This window comes from Vipera ursinii (genome assembly GCF_947247035.1).
Source record: "Vipera ursinii genome assembly, chromosome: Z".
Lineage (NCBI taxonomy): Eukaryota > Metazoa > Chordata > Lepidosauria > Squamata > Viperidae > Vipera > Vipera ursinii.
Genome location: NC_139517.1, coordinates 87,439,926 through 87,460,773, shown reverse-complemented (window position 1 = coordinate 87,460,773; position 20,848 = coordinate 87,439,926). Strand labels below are relative to the sequence as shown.

General features: G+C 39.0%; 1 protein-coding gene across 1 annotated transcript in view; it reads right to left on the bottom strand.

The window, feature by feature from the left end:
- Positions 1-2,115: 2,115 nt before the first annotated feature.
- Positions 2,116-20,848, bottom strand: part of COLQ (collagen like tail subunit of asymmetric acetylcholinesterase) — a gene marked incomplete at its 5' end in the record, with an annotated part of 66,536 nt that continues 47,803 nt past the window's right edge. Inside the window, 4 exons of the mRNA XM_083379023.1 lie at positions 2,116-4,016; positions 9,944-10,046; positions 16,747-16,870; positions 18,423-18,542. Coding sequence (XP_083235149.1) covers positions 3,947-4,016; positions 9,944-10,046; positions 16,747-16,870; positions 18,423-18,542 — 417 coding nt within the window. The 3' untranslated portion in view covers positions 2,116-3,946. The remainder of the gene's footprint in view (positions 4,017-9,943; positions 10,047-16,746; positions 16,871-18,422; positions 18,543-20,848) is intronic.

Here is a 20,848-nt window from a genome sequence, read left to right as displayed (position 1 = left end):
TGGAATCTGGAGGGCCAGAAAGCATCTCACCATTCCTTCAAAAATACAGCATTATACTAAAAAGTAGCATGAGAGCTGTGTGTGTGAATAGATGTTTGGGTGATGGTGCTCTTTTGTATGTTCTGTAATTTTAGGACTCCATAGGAAAAAGCATATACACTCACTGTCAAAAAAATTTACTAGAAAGTTCACCATGGTTTATTATTTACATTTATTATTCTTGATCTGTTTCTTTTCAAGGGTATTAGAGTTGTAAATACATATTTCTTAAGTTTTTTTAAATAATAGAGAGCAAACTTAAATTGCATGCTTTTACCTGTGGAAAGTCTCAAACCAGCAAAGATGTCAAAAATTGCAGTCACATGACTGCAAGTTGCTGCAGTTGATTGTAAACAGATCGGCTGTCAATGCCTGAAATGCAATTATGTGATGGGGGAGGGGGGATGGAAAATGAGTCCAGCAGTCATAATTTTGAGGACAATTTGATATATTCAGCCTTGAGCTGATTTGGTGAATAGACAAAAGGTCTTTCTGATCCTAGTTGTCACAGGAAAAATAAAATAAGGGAATAGAGGTAGTAAGCATTGATGGTAATATACACTTCGTTAATTCCTATTCTACTTACACCTCCTGGAAAACAAGCCAAAATAAAACCCACCCATGGGGATAAACACTTAAAAACATAAAAATACCAGCAATCAGTAAGGTGTTTGTGCATAAATATAATTCTTTTTTTAAAAAAAAATCTTGATTCTTTTCCAAAAACAAAAAACCCCCCACAAATTTTAAAAATCCATGATGTAATTTACAGTAGGAGTGCATTTCCTTAATACAATCCCAGTTAGCTGGCCCTATCAGAGGTAGTTTGCTGATCAAATTGGCATCAATGTTAACTGGCTCAGAAATCACAAATGCAATCAAAATATAACACAAGACTTTTTGCTGCAGCCTCTTAGAACTTGACGTTTTGCCAAACAGAAATAGAGAAATGACAAATGGGGGAAGAGAAGACTGTTGGTGTTCACTAATGATAATATGGAGAAAGTAAAAATGAAACTTTGTAATGAAAAGTAAAGGCTAGAGGGGCAGAAACCCAATTTATAATTTTAAACCTGTCTGTCTTTTTTCCAGAGTGATTTTTTTCTATGCCAAATAAATAATGGGATTTCTTAGTAGATTTTAGCTAGATATCCACAGTTCACAACTGATGAATAGAGAGAGATTTTACACTGAAGATTACTTTTTCCATTTCATCTTCTGGCCAGCAGCGTCATATAATGATGGTTTTATAGACTTTTATAACCTCCCTAGAATGTCCTTATATTGCAGCACAAGCTTGAAATTCTTTAACATATTCTTGGCAATGGTTAACAATGCTTCCCCAAAATTTACATCATCTTAACAAGAATACATGGCCTTGAATTGGAGCTGATCTCTGAGTGAAGATAAATCAGTCCTACTCAAATGGAGATTGTTTCCAGTGATAATTTCCAAATCAGGAGAAGAAAGAGTTTCTTTGTATTCTGCACTAATCGGACCACTTCTTCAATAGTGAATAGTGAATAGTCCAATAGTCCAATCCTTCTTAAAAAGGATTCAGACAGATTGGAACAGGTTCAGAGAAAGCAGTCATGGACATGAATTACAGTCATGGAACGTGCAATTAAAACCCTGAAGAAAGGAGAAGTTATACTACAAATATAGTTTTCTGAGCACCCCACCCTGAGTATATGACAGTCACTGGGAACAATCCAAAACCATGGAATATTGTGGCTGTTGGGCAAATTCACAGTAAATTTGGCACCCTCAAGTTGTCTGAATGCAACTTGAGCACACAATTTAAAGGCATCCTAAAAGTTGTACCACAGAGCTTAAGTGACCTTGGCACGTTTTATATTCATGAGATTGTGCCCAGAAGTTTTATTTTAATGTAAACAAGTCTTCTGCCATGTAGAATCCTCCAGAGGTGTTGCAGTACACTGTGTATAGTCAGAAGGTAACTCTGCATGACTAAAGCTGTAATTGAGCACATATGGTAAAATTCCAGAATGGGAGAAATCAATAAAAGAAATTCAGAAAAAGGAGGACCAATCTGAATAATGGAATGGTTTTTATTTAAAAAAAATATTTTCTCAATACTATGCACATGCAGACTAAAATAATCTACATATCTATGGTAAAATGATGAATAATTGTTAATTTTATTATAATTCTGTGCTGTCCTCTGTATTTAATATCTACAGAAAAAACAGAATATAACAGTAACCAATATTTTACAAGTTTCATGCATTTTAAACATATATTTTGGATCAATAATAGCAGGAAAAGAGTGGCCTATCTTAGTTCTTTTAATTTGAACTGATATTTCACTAAATGAAAAATTAATCTACCTACATTTAAAATTTCTGTTTGTATCTTAGCACATTTCCAATGTAAAATTTCCTTTTTAATATCTGCTATAAAGTAAATATTCTGAATGCTGATAATTTTTTTTCTAGAAAACAGGAAAAGAAAAGCCATTTATATACATATAAAATCTATACAGCATAGACTAAGCTGTACAAATAGGAATATATACACATATGTACTGAATGTTATACAAAGCTGAGACTGGAAAGCAGTTATCAGACTGGAAATCAATAAAAGTGAATGACTAGCTAACACTTCCTGGCAAATAAGCCAGAATTAAAGTTTGAAATTGAAAGCTTCTCAGCAATTATCATTAATGCAACTCAGCTTTTCAAATGCAGCCTTCCATGCAGTGGTAAATGTAACAATGTATATTTTAGATGAATTCATTTAGGATCTTATTATTTCCAAATCTTTTCATGAATACAATGCATGGAAGAGTATATTCACTAGCTTGCTCCATGTGAGCCACTGTCCTGGAGTTGCAGAAAATCTAACTACAACCCTAACCAGCTTCTTGAATGTTTAGATCCACTGGACATGAAACTGGCATCTGTATAAACTTGCATAGGAGTCCTTAGTTTTTAAATACAATGTGCTGCAGTCTTCCAGAAGTCACTGAACTGTACTTTCCGTCATTACTCATCTGCTGGCCACGGTGGCTCTAGCTGAGTAGAATATGATCTCAAGGTGTAATTTCAGCATCAGAAGCTGATCCTATTCCTAGGATTCTGAACTATGTCTATCTGTTTCATTGGTGTTATCAGCCAGCAAATGTGGTTCCTTCCTAATTGTCCCACTTAAACTGTCAGCAAGTATAATTTAATCTCATTGCATCCCTCTCATTTTAATATGGAGTGTATTTTTTTAAAAAAACACTAAAAGTAATATTTCCCTTTTGTTCTTACTTGGGCACATCTGCACAGATGTTAAATCAGAATGAGTTCAGTGATATTAGAGGGTCTTGGGCTGCAGCTCAAATTACCCAAATCAACAAACATAAAGTGTTTTCACATAATTCATGCAGCTGAAGCATGTACAAAGTTCACATTGTAATAATAATTAAAAAACAAAAATAAAAGACTTCTTATAAACACTGCCAACAGAAAATGATTTGTTTTTATCCTGGAAAAATCTTGTTAAGAAAACCTGAAGAGCTTATTTGTAGAACTAACAGTGCTAAATTGAGGTATTATTGTATTTTAATAACCTAACAGCATGAAGTCAAATAGAGTGTTCATTTGGTTTGTTTTTGTTCTTGATGCACAGGAAAATTCCTTTAGTCAATCATGGAAAAGGCAAATCTTAAGCGTTACTGTCACTGGATGTTTTCTATTAAGACAAAAAAGAACGGTCCGATTTACTTCCACTGTGAGCAGGCAATTAACACTTATTTCCAATCATCATGGCAACATGACAATGGTTGTTTCAGCATTGATTGTTTCTCTATCGTCCAGTCTTGGTTTGATGATACTAATATAGCACCTGATGCATGCATGTTATATATATAGAATACTTCTCTCTCACCACTCACTTTTCATGTAAAATAGCGACAATCTGTAGAGTCAATATAACAATAAGAAGTACAGCGTAATTTTCCATAAGACCTAAGAGAAAAGATAAGGCAGATGTGACATATAGATTATAGATTATAATTTAAATGCTTTTATTATTATACTTCACTGCACTGTCAGCCACATACAGTATTTAGACTGGCCTTGAGTCCTTCTCAAGGACCTGGAGTAGGCAGAAGTTCTTTTTTGATGGTGTTAACAATATTGTCATGGGATTTAAGCTGCTCCAAGTAAAGCTGCCTTTTGTAATTGATATATTGCATATATTGATTGATTGTTTCCATTTGTACCTACTTTTTTAATTGTAGCACACTTAAGGCTTAATTTTATTTAAAATGAACACTTAAAAAAACCTGAAAGTTTTATATATATATATATATATATATATATATATATATATATATATATATATATATATATATATATATATATATATATATATATATATATATATATATATATATATATATAATGTTTTCTGAGGTTTTCGCGGGTGCCTGTATGTGGATCCTTGGTTTTTCGGGTTTTTCCCCGCGTAGAACTAAAAGTGTAGGCGCAACGTTTCGACGGAATCCCATCCGTCATCATCAGGCTTTAGCTTCCTTCTTCTGGGAGAGAAGCCACATGCTTCTCCCAGAAGAAGGAAGCTAAAGCCTGATGATGACGGATGGGATTCCGTCGAAACATTGCGCCTACACTTTTAGTTCTACGCGGGGAAAAACCCGAAAAACCAAGGATCCATATATATATATATATATATATATATATATATATATATATATATATATATATATATATATATGTATATATGTATATATGTACCATTTAATCTGATTAAATCTATCTGTTTAATTGAGCAGCACCATTTTCTTCAAGTTTGGATGAAATGATATATATATATATATATATATATATATATATATATATATATATATATATATATATATATATATATATATATATATATAACATTTCATCCAAACTTGAAGAAAATGGTGCTGCTCAATTAAACAGATAGATTTAATCAGATTAAATTAAATTAAATTTAAAGACATTAAGGATTGGTTTTGAATTCTGTTCTCTAAGGAAAGAAACACAAAATTGTCATATGAAGATAATGCAAAATAACTCCCTTTTCTAGCATAAAGTAAGCTACTATTGGCAATACTTATATCCATCATTCCACTATTTTGGAGATGTTCCTAATCAAGCTTTGTTGATACATACTATTAAACAGTCAGTGTGGTGCAGGGGTTAAGGTGCTGGTCTAGACCAGGGGTGTCAAACTGCCGGCCCGTGGGCCGTAGCATCACGGAAAAACCGCGACCATCCCATTTTTGGCAATGGGAAAAAGTTCCGATACGTCGCGTGACGTCACGTGACATCGCGAGTTTCACATGCCTGGTCTAGACTGTGAGTTGTAGTCCCATATTAGTTATGAAAGTCAGTTGAGGTACTTTGGGTCAATGACTCCTTCTCAGCCCAACCCATCTCATAGGGCTGTGAGAAAAATAAGTGGATGAATTTAGGCATGTTTGCTACCATGAGTTACTTACAAGGTAATAAAGGTGGGTTTAAAAAGAAAAAAGAAATAAAGTACAAAGGAGTGAAGTTTTGTGGAGGTGTTATGCCTTTTATACTTTCACTTCTCTTCCAGGTTTTTCTGCCTATCTGGATTCCATTAAAAGAAGCAAGGAAACAACCAATGGCAGATAAAATGTAGGTTGCTAAGGATTACAAAATGTGGGTTGAAGGATTACAAAATCATCTAGATGTTCTGTGAGCTCTTGTAATAAACTGGGCACCCTGTGGATGAAAAACTCACCTGGAAACTGCCCAAGAGGGTCTCTGGAATTGAAGCCCTGTTTTTAATTTTCACTATTGGTAATCTTTTTCAAGGTTTGTATCAATTATGGATATACAATCATTTGCCTTTCAAAACGGATCTACAGCAAGACATGGTGCTAAGGCAAGGTACAATTAGATACAGGCCATTGACACAGCAGAGTTTTGGCAGGGCTATCTTTCTTATTCCTGTCAATTAAAATGTCCCATGAGGACTCTGCAGATAATTTCATTTACAAATTAAATGCTTCCAGTAAAATAGCAAGAGCATCTGACAGCATGCAGAACAACAGCTACTGTATGTAAAAAGGTTGCTGATCAAAGAAAGCTAGTCGTTCCAATACATATTAGTCAGATTGCAAAGATCCAAGTTAAGTATCTTGCTGGGAAGAACCACAGTAATGGTTTTGGAGAAAGTTCCAGTATGTGAATGATGAACTGCAGAAATGAGAATAACCTTGTGGAAGGGGAGGAGGAGAATTTTGTTCAGATTTTATCCTCCCTAATTTTCTTGTAGATAAAGTACAGGGGTGGAGACACATTCAAACCTGCAGATTCTGGTACTGTACCCTATAACAAAAATAGTTTTTATTAAATTTAATTATTTGTGACTTTGTGTTCATGTTTGGTCTGCCTCAAAGGGCTGACAACTGCAAAGAAAGCCTTCAAAACACATTTCTATATCTTAGTAGTAACATGGATCTTTGAATGTAGATGCCATGGGTGCCCAGATGAAGTGAACAGAGGATTTCTCAATAGTAAACATGTTTTCCATTTGGAGAGAAAAAGGGGGCAAAATTATGTTCTCCACTCAAAAGTTGTAATTATGAGTAGTTGTCACAATATCAGAAATTGGGACAAGAATTTCTGTTGCTAAGTGATGCAGTCCTAAAATGGGATCTCATGTGAACCTGGCAGTCCTCTCTGCCATCATTAAGTAAGGATCACATGTAGTTAAGGGAGGATGTCACATAACCATGAGTCAAGACTTCTTGCTAGCAAAGTCAATGGGGAAACCAACAGGAAGTTGCAAGTCACAATTATCTTAGGCAACTTGCAAGTAGGATGGTGGGTGGGTAAGTGCTGTGGAATGAAAATACACACGGGTTGGATGCTGTGGCCTGGGGCAGGCACAGGTGGAGGTGGGATGTGACTGCACAAGTGCAGGCAGGGATCTCATAGTCCATAGTGGAGTTCCGCAAGAGAAAAAGCAAGGGGAGCAGAAGCAGTATGCTGCCTTCCCTGCTGTTTTCCCCATTGATTTTCCTTGTGGAAAGCTGGCAGGGAAGGCCGTAAATGGCAATCATGTGACCATAGGACACTGCAACCATTGTAAATGCAAGCCAGTTGCCAAGTGCCCAAATCACTATTCTGTTATGGTGGATGTGCTACAACAGGCACAATGTTGAGGATCAGTTGTAAGTACCGTATTTTTCGGACCATAAGACGCACCTGACCATAAGACGCACCCAGTTTTTAGAGCAGGAAAACAAGAAAAAAAATATTCTGAACCAAATAGTACCGGTATACTAAAACAGGGCTTTTCAACCTTTTCATCCATTGTACCACTTTTAGGACAAGGCAATGTCCGAGTACCACCAGTGGCCCAGCAAGGTGTCAAAAACTTGACCCCCCCCAAAAAAGAAAAAAAAAATGATACAGGTAGTCCTCGACTTACAATGATTCACTTAGTGACTGTTCAAAGTTACGAAAGCACTGAAAAAAGTGACTTATGACCATTTTTCACACTTATGACCGTTGCAGCATCCCCAGGGTCATGTGATTTACATTCGGATGCTTGGCAATCAATTCATATTTATGATGGTCACATTGTTCCAGGGTCATGTGATTGCCTTTTGCAACCTTCTGACAAGCAAAGTTAGTGGGGAAACCAGATTCACTTAACAATCATGTTACTAATTTAATTTCTCTCTCTCTTTCTCTTTCTCTCCCCCTCCCTCTTTCTTTCTCTCTTCTCTCTCTCCCTTTCCCTCTTTCTCTCCCTATTTTTCTCTTTCCCTCTATTTCTCCCTCTTTCTCTCTCTCCATTTCCCTCCCTTTCTTTCTCCTTCTCTCTCTCCCTCTCTATTTTTCTCTTTCCCTCTCTCCCTTTCTCTCTCCCTCTATTTCCCTCCCTCTTTTTTTCTCCTTGTCTCTCTCTCCCTCTCCCTTTCTTTCTCTCCCTCTTTCCCTCTCCCTCTCTCTTTCTCTCCCCTCTCTTTCTCTCCCTATTTCTTTCTCCTCCTCTCTCCCTCTCTTTCTCTCCCTCTCTCCCTCTATTTCTCTCCCTCCCTCTCCCATTGTCCCTTCCTTTTTTCCTTCCTTCCTTTCTTCCTTTCCTCCCTCTTTGTCCTTCCCTCTCCGTGTTAGAGCAGTACCCGTGGAGGCGGCCCTGCGGCCTGGCTTTCTCTTGCAGAAAGCAAGCTGAAACAGAGTGAGGGATATTGACAGGAACGCGAATTGGCCGATCTCGCGCTCCTGCAATCTCCCTCGTTCGGTTTCAGCTTCCCTTGCTACAAGAGTAAGCAGTCTGAAACGGAGCGAGGGAGATTGCAGCAGCATGAGATCGGCCGATTTGCGTTCCTGACAATCTCCCTCGCTCCGTTTCAGCCTGCTTTCTCTTGTAGCAAGGGAAGCTGAAACCGAGCGAGGGAGATTGCAGGAGCGCAAGATCAGCGTTTCTCAGCACGTGCCGATTCGGGCTCCTGGCAATCTCCCATGCTTTCAACTTGTGGAGGTTGGGGCTGGCCATACGGATCACCTTCAGACCATAAGACGCACCCTTGTTTTCCCCCCACTTTTGGGGGGGGGGGGAAAGTGCGTCTTATGGTCCGAAAAATACTGTAAAACTTGTTAAGTACTATTGTAATATTAGCCAAGAATTAATTCTATGTGGTTCTTTTTTTTCTCTTAGAAATGTTCTAGGAAGCATGGAACAACATTCAATAGCAGTTGGGGAATGAGAAGATGGTTTATAAAAATCCTCATTGCCTTTATATCTATTCATATTTAGGAGGCCACAGAAATGTAAACCTGTAACCACATGCCCTTCTCCACTCCAAAACTGTAGTCCATTCCTTGGAACCCACTCAAATGCTACCATAGAATAAAAGAACTGAAATGCAAGGGGAAATCATTAACTGGATATAATGTTTGATGTTTAGTATAAATAGGATTTAATTAACTAAACATAGTCAAATGTCACTTTTAATTTTTGAATTGGACTCATCCATATTTCAAATATACACTCACAGTTTGGCCTTCAGCCTTTTACAATATTTATTATTATAAAAATATGTAGTTGCCCATCTTTCAATCATGTTTGGAAGCAACCAATAAAAAATTAAAAAGCATAAAATCACTTAAAATTATAACATTCAACTAATTAAAACATTAAAGAAACAACAAAAATCTGACACCATTTAGTTCTAAGGTGCATTTAATCTTCTCCCAATGCTTGGGGTAAAAACATCTAAAGCCTTATGGAAAGCTAAAAAGGCGGAGGCCTGTTGAAGGAACAATACAATCTCGGTTCAAACAAAACACATTTAAACCTAATATAGCTTTTTTTCTCTCCAATTCCAGAGTGTGGCAAACCTGAGGAGGCTGCCACCCATCTCCATTATGTTTTGTCCTTTAGGGTCACCTCTTGATTTTACTTGCCCTTTCCTACCGTTGTATGAGAACTAAGGAAAGTGATCTGTGCCTATGCACATGTCTTTTTGTGTGTCTATATAATTGAGAAATATTCCTGAGGATATGCAACTATTTCTAGAACACAGTTACTCCTCCAATCTTTTCACTTCAGAATTTCATTCCTCTTTATTTTCTAAGTAATCAGAGGCGAATGAATAATTTTGCAGACTCAGTTCACTATCTCTCTGCAACTATTGATTTAGGATGAAATTAATCTTTCTTATCACCTCTAAGCAAATATAGAAGATTTGTTCTTCAGGCTTCAGGTATCTTTTTTATAAATCAACTATCTCTCCCTTATTAATTACCCGTCCCTTCCCTGGAAATAATTATACTCCCTTCCTCTTCCTTCTTCCTTTGAGTTTATACTTGTTTAATCAAAAACACTTCTCCTGTAATTCATTTATAAATTATCATACCCAGGGAGATATGTTTTGCAAGTTAAGTATCCAAAGTCATTCCCATCACATTCTTCTGCACCTTCATGCCGATAGCCATCCCCACAATAAGCATGGTGGCATCCTATTGATTACAAAATAGAAAACAAAAAATATATTGTTTTGTGGAGCCAAAGATATCTTTATATCAGTATAGCCTAGGTTATATCAATTATACCAGTTTACCAGTTTAAATTATCAATTGATAATTATCAGTTCAAGTTATCTTTACATCAATATGGCTTAGCAATACAGCTTAGAAATAATTATAATAATACACAACCACTACCCATAAGAGAAAGGAACTCTTTACATTTATATGTAAAACGTTGAAGTCTTCCTTTCAACTGGCTGAATGTTCAGTGGCACATAGCTTCTCTCACCCAGAGCAATATTCCTGCATGCCCAAATTTGCTGTGTAACAGCAAAGATCAGCGGAGATTTAAGACAATTTCCTTTAGCATAGCTCAACCATCTTGAGACAAAAAGATTTAAAAGCCTGACCTTGATATGGTTACAATGGTACACGAATGGCTGGCTCTCCCTAAAAGAAGCTGTTTGGTCACTAGTCAGAAAATAATCATAAGAGATTTGAATTGCCCTACTTAGCTATTGGCAAGTTGAAAGAAATCATAGAGTTTTTGTCCATGTTATTTATTCACTATTTTTAAACAAGATACTTTAGTATGCTCGTTGAAGATCTTGTCCTTGCAAACAAACTGCTTGGCTTGTTTTAAGTGTGATTTTGTGTAGCTTCCCATATTGTGTGTGTTAAATAGCGGGTTCTTTGGCATAGGAATGAAGACGCAGAACTGAGTACAGTTCTCACCGTTTATTTCATGCAGGAACTGTACTCGGGAAATGGCTGCAACTAGCCGCAATATATAGTCTACCCCTTAGGCGGCAGCCAATAGGTTTGTATCAACCATTGCCACCTGGAGATAGCGAATTGTAGCACAGGAGTCTTGTAGTCTGGGTTGCTGGAGAGCCGTTAGCTGCTCCAGCAACCCACGTGGTATTCCTCAAGAGCCCAGTACATAACACCCCTCCCCTCTTAGAACAGACCATAATAAGACCAATTAGTCTCAACAATTGTCAAGACTCATTATCCAAACACACTAAAGTAAAAGTGATAATAATAATAAAAAATAAAAAAACAATGTAGGTTACAATGTTATTAAACAACGTCTGAATGAATAGGCTTCAAAGATAGCACTTTTAGACAGTTACAACATAGCACTAGTTTCTATAGTCAGGTGGCAAAAAGGAATTACAACAATATATAGCTCTTTATTTTACAACGTAATCTGCAAGATATGAAAGAGGCTTGTGTGCCCTAGAGGAACATCTCGGAGTTCCTACCACTTTGTGGTCTACCAGCTTACCCACTGGGCTGGGTAGACTTGTGTCCCTTTGTGCTCCTGAGTCAAGGGGATTCGATGCACTCTGGCTGGCCTCTCCAGGTTGGCCCACCCCAGAGTCAGACTGTTCGGCAGAGTAGGCACAGCGGTTGCTGAAGTTCGGTTGGCTTGCTCCTTCAGGGGATCCATGTTGCACTTCAGGGCTCCCCAGTTCTTCCTCCAGTTCCACCTTAGTTAAGAAGGAAAGGTCCTGATAGTCCATGTGAGGACTGGCTTGGCCGCAGGTTTGAGGACCTTGGGAGGGACTTATGATGCAGTCCTCACTTAGTGGCCATTCTGGAAACCGTTTCCTGAGCTGATCAATGTGTCTTCTGACAACTCACCCTCCCTCCAACCCCACTTCATAAGATAGGGGTCTGGATGCCTTGGTAATTTGACCAGGAACCCACAGATTCCCATGACCATAGTTCCTGACCCAAACACAATCGCCCATGTGCAGCCCCCTCAGGAGTTTTGGTCGAGAGGCTTCTGCTGCCACTCTATCTGGATGCAATCTGTCCAGTTTAGTGATCAAACGCCTCCCCAAATGTAGTTCTGCAGGACTTTTGCCTGTAGCAGTGCAGGGCGTAGAATGCTGGCAGAGTAAAAAATCTGGCAATCTGTGATGCCAGTCACCTGTGACAATGCGCTTGAGTGCTTCCTTCATTGTCCTCACCATGCATTCAGCTTGACCATTAGAAGATGGATGAAAGTTGCAGACGTTGTATGTCTGATGAGATTAGCTCTAAGGAAGGCCTGAAATTCAGCAGCAGTGAATTGGGCCCCATTGTCTGAAACTAAGACATCTGGCAACCCATGTGTGGCAAAGAGTTTTGTCAACACCTGGATGGTCCTAGCAATAGTCACCTGTTGCCAGCATCAAGCTCCCTTCGTCCAGTGTGCTCCCACAGGGAGGGTCTTCTCAGGGTGCCGCCGGTTAAAGATTGCCGGCGGGTAACACCCAGGGGTAGGGCCTTCTCAGTGGGTGCACCTGCCCTGTGGAACCAGCTGCCTGTGGAGCTTAGGACTGCCCCCAACCTCCGTTCATTCCGCCAGGACCTGAACACCTGGCTCTTTGAGCTCTCTGGCCCAGGCTGAGAATTTTTTTTAATTTTAATTTTAACTGGGTTTTTATTTTTCTCAGGGTTTTATTTAATCTTTTTTAATTTGTTTTAACATTTGTATTGACTTTCTTTTAAATGCCCTGTAAACTGCCCTGAGTCCTTCGGGAAAGGGCGGTATATAAATCTAAATAAATAAATAAAATAAATAAATGTTAGGAACTGGAATTACTTCCAGCCATTTGGAGTGGTTATCCACTACTATAAGGAAGAGCTGTCCCTGAAAGACAGCCCTGAGCCTACTGGCCAACACTTCTGGGGATTCCCCTGCAATAAGAACATCATCAAAATAAGGGCAGACGCCCTGAATACCCTTGAGTGTATGCTCCATGATTCCCTGAAAAATACCCGGTGCAACACTGATTCCAAACTGTAAGCGTTTAACTTTGAAAGCCCACCTGTGAGTCACGATCGTTTGAGCTGCGCTGTGGCCTCATCAACCGGCAATTGCTGATAGGCCTGTACTAAATCAAGTTTAGCAAAAATAGTACCCCCTTGCAAGGAGGCTAAAATATGGTTGACCACAGGCTTTAAGTGGAGTGACTATAGGAGTTTCCCACTCCCCACCATCAACAGGCTGTAACATGCCCTGTTCTATGAACTTATTGATTTTGGAATCAATTTTATGTTTTAAGACAAAGGGGACCCTACGAGGCTTAACCCTGATTGGAACTACATTGGAATCTAGCTTAAATGAGATAGGCGGGCCTGTGTATGCTCCTAGGGTTGAATCAAAAACATCCACATATTCCTCGCATACTGACACGAGGTCTGCAGTTTGTGTCCGGTTTATGCCAGTAATCTGAATACCTAAGGCATCAAACCAATCGAGTCCAATGAGACTCGTTCTCTGGCCCCCTACTACTATTACATCCAGGTGCCCCCAAAACCCTTTAAACGTAACAAACAAGGTGGCTTCTCCCTTAACTTTAACATGCGTGTTCTGAAAATCCATTAGGATTATATCTGAGGGTCTTAGTTTGGCCCAATTGTTACTGCACCTACACACGAAGTTAAAAGTGTCTTGAGAAATGATTGAGACTGCAGAGCCAGAGTCCAATTCCATCTTACATGGAACTCCTTTTAGCAATACCAGGAGCTCAAGTTTGGGTTTGAAGGGGCGTCGGGCCCCGGTGCGGCATATGCTTCTATGGCTTCTGAAAAACCCCACACTAACTGGACCCTGGGCCCCAGTACCTCTCCTAGTTGGTTCTTCCGACTAGTGTTTGGGTGGCCGGTCTCTCTGGCAGGCTCTGCAAACCACTGTGATGTGGCCTGTTCTTCCACAAGCTCTGCACGTGGCTGATCAAAATCTGCAATTGGTGCAAAACTGGTTGCCGCCGCACCCCTTACATCTCGGCAAGAGAACTACCTTGTAACTGTCTTCTCGCTCCTGGCTGTTGTGGTGTTGCGCGTTGGGTTGCTTTTGGAGTTGGTTGATTTCAGTTTCTTCTTCCTTGGAAGATTCTTCGGTTCATTTGGTGTCCTCAAGGTTGACTGTTTCTTCTAACTTTGTCAATTTGGCAGGCTGTACTGTTTGAACTGCGCCCCCGGCAGCTTCGTCGGCCATCACCTTGTCTTGTGCTTCAGAAAACGTTAAGTTTGGCCTAGCAAATAGTCTCTGCTGAAGCGTTCTGTCCTGTAGGCTGCAGACGAGCTGGTCTCGTAGTCACTCCTCTAAATTTGAAAATTTGCAAAGGCATGTGGCCTGCCTCAGGCCCGCTATGAACTCTGAAGCTGATTCTCTGGGTTGCTGCACTCTTTGGTCGAACTTGAACCGCCAAGCCATTTCAGACATCTTGGGCTGGAAATGTCTGGTTAGCTTCTTTTTGAGGTCTGCGTAGGAGACCGCTTCAATTGGTGTCGGTGTGAAAAGTTTCTTGGCCAAATGAAAAGTTGCTGGGCCGCACACGCAAAGTAGCATTGCGGCCTTCAGTCCTTCTTCCACGATCTGATTGGCCCTGAGGTAGTTTTCTACTTGTGATAAATATGATGGCCATTCCTCCGGGTGTTTCACGTCGAATACTTGCAGTTTTCTGACCTTCAGCATTCTTTCTTGCTGGTTCCTGCGTTCTTCTGAATCCTGCTTCCAAGCTCAGAGAATGAGTCCACTGAGCACGAGGTCACTAGCGTAGCTTGCTAGCCGATCTTGAGAGGGGGGGGAAATGCCTTTTCCCTCCGGCATGCGCTGCCTTTCCCTCGTAGACTTCAACTCTTTATTCAGTGAAGCAGGATCCCACCCTCGTCGCCACTATTAAATAACGGGTTCCTTGGTGCAGGAATAAAGATGCAGAACTGAGTACAGGGTAACTCATCATTTATTTCGTGCAGGAACTGTACTTGGCAAATGGCTGCAACTAGCTGCAATATATAGTCTAGCCCACAGGTCTGCAACCCACGGCTCCGGAGCCGCATGCGGCTCTTTCAGCCGTCTCCTGCAGTTCCCAGTCCTCTGCCATGTGCAGTCAAAAAAAAAAAAAGTGGGACTAAAAAAGTTCAACCAATCAATTCAAATATGCAGGGTAGGTGCATATCTCGCCTTGGCTCCACTCTTCAGTCAAACCCTGTTCTGTGCATGTGTGCATGTATGCGCATGCGCACATATTTTTTGCGGCTCCCAGTTTTTCATTTTGTGAGGGAACCAGTTCCGAGTGGCTCTTTCACTGTTTCAGGTTGCTGACCCCTGGTCTAGCCCCTAGGAAGCAGCCAATAGGTTTGAATCAACCATTGCCACCTGGAGATAGCCAATTGCAGCACAGGAGATATGTAGTCTGGGTTGTTGGAGAGCCGTTAGCTGCTCCAGCAACCCACATGGTATTCCTCAAGAGCGCAGTACATAACAGTGTGGACCCAGACCACACCTGTGATGAATAGTATATGGATCAGGATGTTGTATAAAATCAGAAAACAATGATCAGATTAAACATTTTGCATGAATGCACTCAGCAATCAGCAGATGATCTACAAACTAGCTAACCACATTTTCCTCTATAGCATATTTATGAACTCAGTGAGGACATTTATCTGTGGTTCCGTAAATTGTACTGTTCCAGAAAATTGGCTTGAATTAGCTGTGGTTCAGTTAAAAATAAGAAGCATGTCTTTGTATCCCTACCATAAATCCATCTGGCAATGGCGGATTTTCACACAACTAAATTTATTCAGAAATGTAAAGTCAATTTATTAAAATATGGTGAAAGAGATATAAAGAATAATTCTTTTGGAGTCTGTTACTCTGGAGCACATGAATACTAGCTAATTATTCCACATAATCTGCTTTCAATCTTCTTTTAAGCAGTTAATACTGTGGAAAAAAGAAGTGTTTGTTTTAAGATACCTGCAAATCTACAAGAACTATTTCCAAAATTTTTATACTAAAATATAAATATTTATATAAAAACTATTTTATATTTGAATTACAAAAAAAGAAAAAAGCCTTACAGCTCATTCTCTCTTCAGAGATATCTTAAAATAAATTCAAAGTAATAATTCAGAAATCATACAAAAAGACATATATCATATTCACTTTTTTTAAAAAAGCACATACAAAAACTATGTAAAATAATACACTAAAATAATTTTAGGAGAAAACAAAACTAGCTAATATTCAATGATATAAAATAAATAAAAACAAACCAATGTACAATTGACTGAAAAGGTTTTTTTTTTGCATAATCTCAACAGAGACTTCTAAACCAACAAAATAGCTTATATTATAATCCTCAACCAATGGTCATCCTTTGGGGGCCTATTTTTATTAAAAGTTCAGTCCAATTGTAAGAAACATAGTCTAATAAATCTGGATTGCCCTTTCCTACACTATTTACCAAAAAAAAAAACAACAGAAAAAGAATGAAAGACAGAAATAAAAACTGGCCTAACATAATCCAAGGAGTGTCATATTACATACAGAATTGATGATGCTATGTTCAGTATTCAAATTATCATACAGAATAATCAGAAATTATTGCTAATCAGAAATTAGAATTAGTCTGAAACTTATTCAAAGAAAACAGTTTCCCCAGATTTAATAGGAATCTTTTAAACTGTTAATTCCAATAACTACCCTTGACCAATCGACATAAACCTCTGTGTTTCCACCAGCAATTGCTTTAAGACAAATCCTGTCACTGGTTAGCAAGCATCATGTTAAAAATGCACCGCGCTTGTATCCAAATGCAGCTGTGTATATGAATTATGATGTGTTTAACCATAGTTTGTATATAAGCTAGAATAAGAAACTGAATGAATGGAGTAAACATACTTATACAATCATCAGTCACTATTGTATTGCCATCATCACATTCTTCTCCATCTTGGATGATGCCATCTCCACAAACATTACTATCTCCTATCAGATGATCCAGTGGATAGGAAGGTTTTAGCTGCTGACAAAGAAGAAGAATTATATAAATTGGGTTCACTGTAGAAAGAGAACTGCTTTAGTCTATGGGTAGCCAAAAATAAGGAAGAGTTCAGTAACAATCTTATGAAAGCTGACACTTTTTAATAAAATGTGTTAATTTGAAAAGTTGGCTACTCAATTCCTTTTGTTAAAATGCAACCAATACCATCTATTTGGGAAAATAGATATTGGTGACATATTGTGGCTACAAAGCAGATAGTCATATTACTTTTTATTGAATTCTTTTTTAACCAGTATTCTGGAAGTATTTGACTAAATGTATTCTTGGGAATCCTATATCAATTTTGTGGGGAATTGTGATAAAAATGTATATCCAAAGTGGAAGCCATAGTGTACATATGAAGGAGTATGATTTCAAAACTTTTTTTCATGAATCCAATTACCTAAAGCATGATATCTAAGAACAAATACAGATATTTGATGTTATTAGTTATATGCTGGCCATTCAAATTTATATAGCTACCCATTTCACAAACAAGTGACTCTGGACAACATACAGCAAAACTAAAAATACATTAATATATACAAAATAGAGATGCTTGTCATGCAATCTTATGTTATTGGATCCAAACTTAATCAATCAATTCAGGCTAACTGAATTCCATTCAATGTTTTAGTTATGAATAATTAAAGTCCATCAATTCTTCTTTAAGAACAAAAGGCAATGTGTGAATTTAGGCAACAATATGATAAAAGCAAGGATGATTTGCAAGGATAAACAAGTACAGGGAGATATAGTGAATGCAGCAGCTATAAATTAGATGCAGCTATTATTCCTTTTCTTTTCTTACTCCTCCATCTCTTTTTTTATTGTCCCTCCAATGTCTTTTGCTTACTATTTCTTACTCTTTTCTGCATTTTGCATCTCACTGTTTACCTCAAAAGAGAACGTATATGTACTGATTGCAACATTTTTTTTCTTGTATAGATTGGAATAAAATCAGAACCAAATACAATGGTATTTATTTCCATTTATATATATATACAGTGCTTTTTTTGTAAAAGAAAAAGGTGCCAGAACTCACACATGTCATACAACCCGCCTTGCCTACCCTACAAGGTTCCATCCAAAAAAGGTGCCAGAACTCCGTTCTGAGCGTTCTATGAGAAAAAAAGCCCTGTAATATATATATTATCACTATGCTAATCTCTTGGAGTAGCCCAGAATCACTTACAAAAGAATAAAACAAAATAAATAAACTAGCACACCCAAAATAACAAATATAAAAAGATTAATTTTAAAAAGAAATATTACAAATAATCTAAAAAACAATTTGATCCTCATCTTTCAAATGCCTGAATTGCGACCCTTATAGAAGACAGAATAAGGGCCAGCCATTTTTCCCCATGGAGACAACTCCAGCCCAGAATTTCCCAAAATTAACAAAAAAATAATTGGTTTATCATTTTTTTAAAAAAGAAGACATCAGGTACAAAAAACACATAAATGTATGCCTTTTACTGATCAAGAAATCAAATGCTTTCACAGTTACACTGTTTCTTCTTCTTTTTACCTGGATTGGGAACCATCCAGAAGTATCTTTAAAATATAAAGACCGCTGATCTCTTCGAAATGCTAGGGCATATTCTGTATTTAATCTTTCCAGGTCTTCCTGATTATTCACTACAAAAATCTGGAAGTTACAAATAGAAAAAAGAAGGAGACTAGATCACCATAATATCTATGCAGGGCAATAGATTGCAGTACAGTTATATGAGATGATTCCAAAAATTGAATAGCTTGGGATAAATATTATGGACCTTCCCAGCTGACCCTCAAATTCAGAGAAAAATGTTATGGATTTCAAAACATTATGTGGTTGAATCATTAAGCAATATCTCAAATGCTTGCCCCTGTATAATTAAAGGCAGAAAAAGTAAACTTGCTATGCATATAATATTTTTTTTAAGAAAAATGGATTGGAAGAGAAATGTAAAAATGTGCAAATGGATATCTGCTTATTCCCCATAAAGGGGAAAATATAGGTAAAAACAACATAGGATTATACTCCTCCTGTTCTATTCTGTCATAGACAAAGATACAAGGAATTTAGAGCAAGCATGTAATTTAATGGTACTTGAAATGTATCATTAAATTGTATCATTAGATGTGTTCTCATTCAGAAGCAAAGCATTACATTACTAACCCAATAACTGCAGGAACTTATTTATTTATTTATTTTTATAAACCGCCCTTCTCCCGAGGGACTCGGGGCGGTGTACAGAGTAAGGTAGGTATACAGATTGAACAATACTAAAAAACAATAGTCAAAACAAACTGGGACCCCAATTAGAGCTATCAGGCCAGGCCGGACTGCTGGAACAGGTAAGCTTTTAAGTCGCGCCGGAAGGTGCGGAGGTCGGGGGCCATCCGGATTTCAGTTGGCAAGCAGTTCCAGAGGGCTGGCGCACCCACTGAGAATGCCCTCCCCCTGGGGGCCACCAGCCGACATTCCTTGAGCGGTGGCACCCTGAGGAGGCCCTCTCTGTGGGAGCGCACAGGACGGTGGGGTGTTGACATTGGCAGAAGGTGCTCCCGTAGGTAGTCCGGACCCATGCCATGTAGGGCTTTGTATGTCATTGTTAGCACCTTGAATTTCACTCGGAAGGCAACCGGAAGCCAGTGCAGCTCACGGAGGAGAGGTGTGATATGGGAGTATCGGGAAGCCCCCAAAAGTGTCCGTGCCGCTGCACTTTGCACCAGTTGAAGCTTCCGAGTGGATCTCAAGGGCAGCCCCATGTAGAGAGCGTTACAGTAGTCTAGGCGAGAGGTCACAAGGGCATGGGTGACTGTACGTAAGGCATCCAGGTCCAGGTAAGGTCGTAGTTGGCGCACCAGTCGAACCTGGGAGAAGGCTACTTAGTACAAGTAGCCTTTGCTTAGCAATCAGAATTAGTACCAGCAACTCCATCTCTAAGAATCATAGTTGCTAAGCAGAAAATCAGCTGACCACAATGAATTTACAACATCACTTCTTATTTGGTCAATAAGCAAGTCACTGCAATTATTACATAAGACATCATGTGACCGCAACTTATTATTTTTCTTCTGTGTTCTTCATTAACTCTGCTTATTGTAAGATAGTTGGGAAGCACACAAATGGTGAACACATGACTGCATAAAGTTGCAATGACTGTATATTTGAGGATTACTTGCAAACCTGTTTTTTTACACCAACATAACTTTAAGTAAAGGTAATCCCGAGTGCCACGTAGCAGAGTGAGCACCTGTTACTCATCCCAGCTTCTGCCAACCTAGCAGTTCGAAAGCACGTAAAAATGCAAGTAGAAAAATAGGGACCACTACGGTGGGAAGGTAACAGCGTTCCGTGCGCCTTTGGCGTCTAGTCATGCCGGCCACATGACCACGGAGACATCCTCGGAGAAGCGCTGGCTCTTCGGCTTTGAAACGGAGATGAGCACCGGCCCCTAGAGTCGGAAACGACTAGCACGCATGTGCGGGGGAACCTTTACCTTTAACTTTAAGTAGTTGCTAAATGAGGCAGTCAGTAAGTCGGGACTACCTGTGTGTTTGAAGAGTGCAACTTTAAAAGCATTGAGCTTAGTTATTACAGTTACCTCAGTTCATCAGCAAAGCAATCCTGTCATGCTTCAATTCAATTACATAATATGCCCATCTTAGTAAAGGTAAAGGTTCCCCCGCACATGTGTGCTAGTCGTTTCTGACTCTAGGGGCCAGTGCTCATCTCCGTTTCAAAGCCAAAGAGCCAGCGCTTGTCTGAGGACGTCTCCGTGGTCATGTGGCCAGCATGACTAGACACCAAAGGCACACGGAACGCTGTTACCTTCCCCCCCTATTTTTCTACTTGCATTATTATGTGCTTTCGAACTGCTAGGTTGGCAGAAGCTGGGACAAGTAACAGGCGCTCACTCTGTTATGCGGCACTCAGGATTTGACCCGCCAAACTGCTGACCTTCT